The 10335-nt window shown below is 34.8% G+C and overlaps 1 protein-coding gene across 1 annotated transcript; it reads right to left on the minus strand.

Moving 5' to 3' along the window:
- Nucleotides 1-4491: 4491 nt before the first annotated feature.
- Nucleotides 4492-5618, minus strand: LOC145108584 (uncharacterized). Its single transcript, XM_079045617.1, has one exon. It carries the CDS (start codon nucleotides 5499-5501, stop codon nucleotides 4785-4787), a length of 717 nt encoding a protein of 238 aa, XP_078901743.1. The 5' UTR covers nucleotides 5502-5618; the 3' UTR covers nucleotides 4492-4784.
- Nucleotides 5619-10335: the final 4717 nt, after the last annotated feature.

A 10335-nucleotide genomic window follows, 5' to 3' on the forward strand; every position in this document is an offset into this window, starting at 1 on the left:
ATATTAATCATATATGATTCGATATATATAGTCACATGTGACTCGATACATATAATCACATGTGATTATATACACGAGAAAAACTAATGAATTAAAAACACAATAACAAATCTTTATAGGTGGGGGTGGGGGTGGTGGCAGCAGGTGGTGGAGGACGGGTGGTGGTGGTGTGTGGTGATGGGTGGTGGTGGGTGGGTGGGTGGTTGCAAGTGGTGGTGATAGTGATGGGTGGTGGTTTTGGTGGGTGATGGGTGGATGTGGGTGGTGGTGGCGGGTAGTGCTGGGTGGGTGGTGATAGGTGGTGGGTAGTGATGGGTGGTGGGTGGTGGTGGGTAGTGATGGGTGGTGGTGGCGGTGGTGGTGGTGGGTGGTGGGTGGGGGGTGGTGGTGGGTGGTGGGTAGTGATGGGTGGTGGGTAGTGGTTGGTGGTGGTGGGTAGTTATGGGTGGTGGTGATGGGTGGTAGGTAGTGGTTGTTGGTGGTGGTGGCGGGCGGTGGTGATAGGTGGTGGAGGCGGGTGGTGGCAGCGGGTGGTGGTGGTTGGGTGGTGATGGTGGTGGGTGATGGGGGTGATGGTGGCGGGTGGTGGTTCTTGGCGGTGGTGGGTAATGATGGGTGGTGGTTGGTGGTGGTGGTTAGTGATGGGTGGTGGTGGTGGGTGGTGATGGGTGGTGGTGGTGGGTGGTGGTGGCGGTGGCGGGTGGTGGTGATGGGTGGTAGGTAGTAGTTGTGGGTGGTGGAGGTGGTTGGTGGTGGTAGGTGGTGGTCGTTGGGCGGTGATGGTGGTGGCTGGTGATGGTGGTGGCGGGTGGTGGTTGGTAGTGATGGGTGGTGGGTGGTGGTTGGTGGTGGTGGTTAGTGATGGGTGGTGGTGGTGGGTGGTGTTGGTTGGGTGGTGACTAGTGTTAGTTAGTGGGTTTTTTAATTGTTTGTAACTATTTTTTGATTTATATGAATGTTATTTTATAATTTTAATTAAAAACATTTGTGTGGTCCAAATTTGTTCTCAAATGTTCTCGCGATAAGAAATGTTATCGATTGAACGCTCCTATATATATATATATATATATATATATATATATATATATATATATATATATATATATATATATATATATATATATATATATATATATATATATATATATCATGGTTGTCAAAAGCGTGATCCTGATCGTAGGATCGTACGATCCTACGATCCGGATCGTAAATGGATCGTATCTAGGGTATGATCGCAGGTAGGATCGTAGGATCGAGATCCGATCCGATCCTACCTTCCCTTGATTTTTTTTTTTTGTAAATGAAAATTATTTTGACAACTTTATGTCTTTTACCCTTTATCAATTTACCGTTTATCATTTTGTGTTGTGACTTATGACTACTATTTTGAAGTTTTTATAACTTTTGAATGAAAAATTAAATGTTTGAAATATTTTTCATGTTTAAAAATAATAAATTAAAATTATATTATATTTTGTGGGATCTTAGGATCCCGATCCCGATCTTGCAAATCCAAAAACAATCTATGTAGGATCCCGATCTTGACAGCCTTGATATATATATATATATATATATATATATATATATATATATATATATATATATATATATATATATATATATATATATATATATATATATATATATATATATAGGGAATGATTCAAATGAGAACTCAAAAAGGTTAAGAATCTTAAGAACCATTTTTTTTAAAATGTTTTTATTAAGGACATTTCAAACAAATCAACCATTAATATTATATTAAGCAAAAAAATTTATTCGTTAGTTACAGTTAGTTGCCACTTGTTGGATCGCCGTCAAACCACCGTCGGATCGCCGTTGGACTACCGTCGGACCGTTATCGAACTAACACCAAATTAAATGATAATTTTCTGGTTATATTCACAGGTTAATAGAACAAGCATTGTAACTTTTTATTTCTTTGGTAATACTTTTTAATAAATATATTTTCATTTTTGCAGCCAAATATACAAAATTTTAATAAAATAAATAGAATTATGCATTGATAAATTAAATTTTTATTTTTTTAAATTGTAAATTTGTTTACAAATTTTGTTTACATAAGATAGATTCACAATTTTAAATACCATAATCACAGTTTAATAAACATATTAATTCAGTAATACACAATTTAATATTTTCATGCATACCTTCATTTATATTTGAACACAAAATTTATATAATATATACAACTTAATACAGTCCATTTTTAGTTTAGTACATAAAGTTCATAACATAATCACTAATTTATATATTTAAAGAAGTCAAACCCAAACTTTACCACCACCCACTACCACAACCATCACTAACCACATGTGATATCGTCACAATCATCATTCCTTCCGAATAAGATCTGTATATATAAAATCATTAAATGATAGCTCAAATACATTATTCACAATTTAATAACCAATTAATTCTCTTATTTAGAGTTTAATACAAAATAATTATAAAAAACTAATTCATTCTTACATATTTGTACAACACAAAAAATAAATATATTAACAAGAAAATTAATACAAACATTCTTAAATAAATCATTCATATTTTAAGATAAAACTCATTAAAAATTTACATCTTAATATAGTCAATTCACAGCTTAAACAAAAAATTCACAGCTTAATGCAGTCAATTCACAGTTTAAAACACAAAATCACGATTAAGTACATAAAATTCACAACTTATTATAGTTAATTCATAGTTTAAATAGAAAATGCACAACTTAATGTAGGTAATATAGAGTTTAAACACACAAATATCACAGTTTAATACAATAAAATCACAATTAAATACACAAAACGTATAAATTCACAATTATATTATCAACTTAAAAGTTTTAATACAGTCAACTCATAGTGTAATACACAAACTTCACAGCTTAACACATTCACAGTTTAATACATGAAATTCATAGCTCAATATTGTCAATTTATAGAGTAAACATAAAATTTACAATTTAATGCAATCAATTTACAGTTTAAAACACAAAAATCACAGCTTAATACACTAAATTCACGGGTTAAGACAATAACTGAAACATTAAAACATAAAAATCACAACTTAAAAAACTTAAATTAATAATTTTTTGAGATAAAACATTAACATAATAACACACATTCTAAACTCAAATCATAATATATAAAAGCATAAAACATAAGTTATGAATACCATTTTTAGGAAAATATTATAACAAATAAGAAAAAAATATGGATTCACAACTTAATATCAATAGATTCATAACTTAATATTTTAAGCAAATGTTATAACAAATAAGAAAACAAACTTCGATTCACAATTTAATAACAGTTACAACTAAGATTAACAAAAGCAAACAACAAATTAAAAATTTAAACATTAAATTCACATTTTAACAAAAAAACGATCAAAATAAAACTATTTTTTATCACGTGGATTAAAAGCGAAGCAAACCTTTTAGAATAAAGTGGCTAGTATATCGATATATTCTTGAAAAATCAACCTGATACATGTTTAATTAGTAATTCAAAAATTTTAAGATTTAAAATAGTTAAATTTTTAATGAAAAAAACAAATCATAAAAAAAAATAATAATAACTAAACATATAAGAAACAAAAGTAAATAAAATGTAAGATTCGTATGTCATCTAATTGATTAACAATGCTTTTATATTATACTTAGAGTAGGTCTTATATTGCAGGTCCTATATTTTCCTATATTGCAGTAATAGAAAGCAAAAGGCAAACACGTATCAAGCTATAACATGGCTAGTATCTATAGATGATAACACTCACAGAAAATTAAAAGAAAGCACTGAAATATTACCTGCATCTATTTCTCTAACATATAAATTGTTGTGGGTTTGGTTTCTTATTAACAACAGCACCGATGAACGACAATGAATTGCCTCCTTCTCCTGAAGCACATGAAGTTGCTTCTTCTCTGGCGAACAGTGGGCGGCGAGCGGCGCCAGTGGTGGTCGGAGATAAACAAGGTAGTTGTATGTAATCGGAGACGAAGCAGGTCTGAAAGGAGACGATAGCAGTGGATCACCGTCACTCGCCAGAGGTGGTAGAGTTTTCGATCACCAGAGCTCGTAGATTTGGCATCGCTACTCACCGGAGCTCTGAAATCTGGCCTCACACTCACCGACGCTTATAGATCTATCCGCAGCGCTCGTAGGAGCTCGTGATCTAGCCTAGCATATCATCGGTGGTCTTGTGGCCATCGTCGGTGGTGGCGATTAGCGACATAAGTCCACTGGTGCCAACTTAGATTCCGACGATCCGGTATAATATTAAAGCATTGTTAATCAATTAGATGACATACGAATCTTACATTTTACTTACTTTTGTTTCTTACATGTTTAGTTATTATTATTTTTTTTATGATTTGTTTTTTTCATTAAAAATTTAACTACTTTAAATCTTAAAATTTTTGAATTACTAATTATTAATAAGATATATACAATGACCGTGTTTTATATTCCAACATAACCTTAAATAGCGTCCCCATTTACATCTATAAAATCGTCAAAACAATACATATATACAACAAACGATCGAACTTTCAGTCCAACTCGACATGCCTAAGCCTATGACAATAAAAACAAGTAAACAAAAGAATAAAAAAAAAAAATATACATAACGATTATCAAGATCACCAGAAACGATAAACGGAAGAAAGAACACCCATAAAACAAACGGAAAAATGAAGTTGTTTGGGTTTTCAAGGACGAGCCATAGAAGCTGATTTACTTCAAAACTCAATCCGAATCTTGATTTATTTATGCTGTTGATTGTTTATCGATTCGCCTTGCCTTTTTTATATACTGTCTCTCTGTGATCTTCGTCCGCTGCTTTGATTTATCTAATGACTCGATAATGATGGGCACCAAATACCAACCAAGAGAAGTGCATAAGATCGCAAAAGACCGTCCAGTAAACATTAATAATACTAAGATCAAGATCAGAAACAAAGGGAAATAATAGGAAGGTTTCCACCCCTTTCCGAGCTTTCTTATCCATGGATAAAACATAATCTTCTTCTTAGGATCACCAAACAATGTTTTCACTATTTTACCTTCTTCGGATTCATTACCATTATCATTATGCCCTTTAACAAAAGCATCATCTTTTTGATGTTCCCTTTCTGGAGTACTCTCCAATGAGCTCGTGTTATCTTGTTTTCTTTTACCGCGTAACTTGACCACAATAGGTTTAACTTCATCGGGGCTTCTGTAAACGAACTTAACCATGGACACATCTTCAGACCCTTTCTGTGTCAAAATCTCCTGTCTTTTGTGACCAAGATCAGCTAAAAGTGCCTCAAATTTGTCAAGTCCACGATCTGCGTATGGGTTTGTTGGGTTTTTACTTCTTCGGCTGCCTCGGAAAACGAGTCCTCTTCTAGTTGGTTTTTTTGGACAAGTGGAAGGAAATGGCCAAAGCACATCGTAATCATCTTCTTCTTGGGTATGGGGAGAACCACAAATGAAAGCCATACTTAACCTTGTTCTAGTAAAATGGATTTGTGTGTGAGTATCGGGAGCTTTTAATTCCTGTGCAATGCGTGTTTTTGTGAATTATGAGAATCAAAGTGGTAGGGGGAGGAGTTGAGAATGTATATGAAGGGGTTGTCGTGAAGACTAAATCCAACTGCAAGAATAGTCAAAGGAGAAAGCTTTGACTTCTAAGGTTGAAGGAGAAGCTTTGCTGAACCTTCTAAAACTAAAAAAAATGTAGTTGGAATATTTCTTCGAACTTATCAAATACTTTCCTAGCCCATGTGATATTTTGGTCTTATTACTTCAATCCTAGTTAAATGCAAATATATACTCCAAAATGTTAATTATGCGTCCACAATCATTGTTTTTTCACAAAAACTTCTTATCTTAATATTATCTGACAAAAACATATTATTATAAGTATTATTCGACTATTAACCATTTTCTATTTTTCTAAAATTAATTTGTTAATCCTCCTTTTTATAAAATACTTTATAAAGGGCTTATATTCAAAGGGGGATAATTTCACAGAAGTCCAACAAACAAAGTCTTTGGTATAAAAATAGTCCCTATTTCAAATACGTAAGGGTTGGTTAGTTGACATCTAGTTGTCATTGAGTTCTTGAACCGACTGACTATAAGGATGGTGGTACACTGGAAGAGTTCATCCAAGTCATCCGGATGCGAAGAGTTCATGATTGCGAATAGAGGAGTTTCAATGAAGTAACACGTCAAAATGTCGCAGATCTTTCGTTCGAGGTATGAAAATATTTTTCCCATGTACCTCTTTTTTAATTTAATTGTATCCACAACGAGTCAAAGCGAATTCAAAAACCAAATTCCTATATATGTTTGAAAAAGTGCACGTGGTTAATCGGTGATATTGTTTTAACTTCAACAAATTGTGAAAAGCTTCACACGAATGTTCCGATTCTGCTCTATTTATTTTCCAACTAGTTTGCTGATGAACAAGAGATCAGACGATAATAACCGGTGATAATGTGGGTTTTTTGAAATCAGGTTGAGCTCAACTGTTAATTAGGCACTTAAAACACCGGAAACTGTCGTTTACAGTGATGAAACCAACCATCAAAAGTGATGAAGGGACACAGATTAATTCATTACCGTCGAAATTAAAATCGATTGCTAAAAAGCTCAATAGAAACTGTAAAGTGAATATTATGATCTTTGACGATAAAGAGTCGGCCACCGTCATTGGAAAGAGTAAAGCAACAAGAGCCCTTGGATTCGACTTAAGATCATCTCCATGGTTGTAACTACCGTGTGTCCATTTGTAACTTGTAAGTAATCGATCAAACATTAAAAAGCCCCCTCAATAGATGAGCTTGATTACTGCATATTCGTATTCACATCTTTATTCTAACAGTTGAGAATTGAGATCACAACACCTATAGTATGTTCGAGATTTACATCACCGTGGTTTTTATTTGGTTTGAAAGTATAGTAATCTCACATTTGAAAGACAAACTCCGTTGACTTTCACTATGTGTAATCACCACCCTCAAAGTAGTCTGATATATAGCCACGTCATTTTATTTTATTTTTTAATTTTTTTTTACCTATGAAGCCAACAAAAAAAAGTTTAACACTCTTTTTTAGTAGGTAACACTTTATGCCTTTAAAGTATTAAAAAAAAAACTAATGACATTTTAAACCAAAATTGTAGAATTTGTAGGGTTAAATTGACATTATTATTTTTTTAAGACAATGTATTTTTAAAAAAAAATAATGTTTAACAATAAAATTTATGATTTCAAGATACGAAAAGGATAATTATGTCAGATTGTTATAAAAAACCAAAAGATAATAAAATAATTATTATATATATGGATATAAAAAATACTACATGACCATAAGAAATTAATTTGTAATATAAGAGTTAAAATGCAATGCAATAATTATTAAAATAAGAGAAAATTGTATAAATGGTCCATGTAGTTTGCAAAAAACTTTAGGTTTGATTTAAAAAATCATGGACTTGCACAAATGGTCCAATGCATACACACACATACGATACACAATCATTAAATTTAAGACCCATCCACATCTCCTTCCCATACGAATCTCTAAATATGCAAGCAAATTTCATTCAAGAATACCCAATACCCACAATCAAATAGATGAAAATGAATATTCTCAAGAACATGGGAACATTAGGTGAAGATGATAATGGTGGTAATGGTGTTGTTGGCCGGTTCAGATGTTGGAGTTACGCGATCAAGATGTTGGGGAGTTAAAGACACTGACTGGTGATGTGTAGATGTAACACCCGACTTTTTAACACAAGTTACATCCAAAAGATTCACTTTTTAATTCATAAATCGTCTTGGTGTATACTTTAATTAACAACCTAATATAAGTAGTTATCAAAAGGATCATAATACAGACATAAAATAAAATGATCTGAGCTAGGCATTAATGCCTCTCTTCTATAATTCCTTGCTTCTTTAATGAGTTTACTTGAAAGGCATACAACAACCAAAATGGTAAGCTACAAAGAGCTTAGTGAGTAACCCTAACGACAATGCACAAAATAATTATAACATTAATTATAAGCATAATCTAACATAAACTTAATTAAACTATCCAAATGCCTTTCACAGGACCCAATATATACTCATATAGTGTATAATCATATAGATACACCAATCGTTAGGTGTACAGCTACTCGAGAAACGTTTATCAACTAATCCTTTTCATCTCCAATGTCATAATTGTCTAACGACTAGACATGGTTTACTGCTACTCAATCCACCATTAAATTCAACAATGGATTTACAGTTACACTAACTACTATTCTCTCTAAAAACAACAATAATGGACTTACAACTCCTCAAGCTACTAATTTCACTATTAAGAATAACAATGAACTTATATCTACACAAGCTACCATTATAATGTTACATGGTACTCGTTATGTGACTTTTTTGGAATCCTCAAGTATTACTACATTATAACATATATAACTCAAGACCTCAATTATATAGTGTCATTAAAGTCATTTTACTCGTTTGTACATTTCCATCAAATAACTTGTTATAGGACTCACGAAACATGTTGAGTATTGTCACAAGGAACTCATTATGTGACCTCAACTTTCTCGTTACTTGATACCACAAGGAACTCATTATGTGGTATAGTTTACTCGTTAGATAACATCACAACGAACTCGTTATGTGATGTATCTTACGCGATAACTTTAAACAACTATACACAATCTACGCTTTCTAATATTAACCTCAAGCTGTCGTCAACTAATAGTATTTCGTCTTTTATAAACCAAAGCCTTTAGTTATTTTCAATTAGTAGTATTTCTCCTACTACCAATCACGACCAATTAGAACATTTAACGCTTCTCAACTAATAGTGTTTTTCATACTATTAGCCACAACTTTCAGTTAAAATGTAACACCCCGTTTATTTAATAAATAAATAAATAAATTAATGAATGAATAGTAGCCCTAAAATAAATAATTATATAGCAAGGTGTTGGTCTCGAGGAGTTAATTGCGGCTATTTTAGAAGTTGGGGGTTAAAAGTGTAAGTTTCAGATTGATTTTGTAAGTATTTATGAAGGCAGGGACTAAATGGTAACTTCTGGGACTTCATTGAAGTGATTTTGGGGCTAAAGGGCTGTTTGGTAAATTAGGGATCGAATTTGAAAGAAATTATGGAAGCAGGGGTGTAATTGGTAAATATTGTACCTAGATTGCAATGCATTTTTAATGCCAGGGTTCAAATGGTAAATTTTGGACCATGGTTGAAAAGAATTTATGGAGAAGGATTGTTTATGCCATTATGGCAATAAGATTTGAGGGCACAGGTATATAACGGTTTCATTGCCTAACCCTAACCCTAATAGAAGCAATCAACCGTCACCCCCTTATGTCTCCCACCGGCCACCACCTCCCTCTTCAATTCCGGCAGCCGCCATCATCGGAGTCGCCTAGCCGCCATCCTCACCTCACCCACCTCCGGCTCCGCCAGTCATTAAACCGCCACCATCGTGCCTTGATGTTGGCGACAACAAGAACTATCGACGAAGATATGAGCGCCGCTGCTATCTCTCCATCGCCATCCTTTTCTTCTTCTCGTTGCTTGTCGTCGTTCACAACCGCACTAGGCTGTTGCCAGTGCCGTGTTGACCACCGCCACGTCGGAACTCATCCCACAGCAGCCAGCCGCCGCCGCCACCACCGCCAGAACAACCTACATTTCAATTTTTCCGGTTTAGATTCACCACCGAGGGACCAGCAGCGGGGTTTGTTCACGTGAATGTGTGTCTCGGTGATCCTTAGAGACACGTGTGTGTGTGTGTGCCCGTGACCTGAAAGCTTGGAAAACCACCATGGCTGCCAACCATGGTGGCTGCCACCACGTACCACCACCGGCCACCACAAGGGTGGCTGTGTGTGTGTGTGTGTGTGTGTGTGTGTGTGTGTTTGTATTAGTGTGTGTGAGAGTTATTTTGGTTTTTGGGTTGTAAAATGTAACTAGAAAGAAGAATAATGAAAAGAAAATCAAACCACCACCGTGAGGTGGTGGCTGCCGCCTCCTGCCGCCACCGACCACCGTGTTGAGTGGCGGTGTGCTTAGTTTGTGTTTGGATTGCTTTTGGAGTGCTTAGACTCGATTGTACTAGAACCCTAATCACCGCCGTGAGCCGCCGTTGACCACCACTACCCACGGTGGTAGTGGGTGGCGCCCGACTAACGAAACCCTAATGGGCTTAGTGAAACCCTAATGGGCCTAATGCACACTAATGGATCTAAGGACTTGACTTTTGGGCTTATTGGGTTATGATTGGGTT

The sequence above is a fragment of the Lactuca virosa genome, chromosome 4, assembly GCF_052849685.1.
Source record: "Lactuca virosa cultivar CGN04683 chromosome 4, Lactuca_virosa_CGN04683_v6, whole genome shotgun sequence".
NCBI classification, from domain to species: domain Eukaryota; kingdom Viridiplantae; phylum Streptophyta; class Magnoliopsida; order Asterales; family Asteraceae; genus Lactuca; species Lactuca virosa.

What these genes read in the sequence shown, in the direction of transcription:
- LOC145108584 (XM_079045617.1), bottom strand. Translation starts at nt 5,501, where the DNA reads ATGGCTTTCATTTGTGGTTCTCCCCATACCCAAGAAGAAGATGATTAC.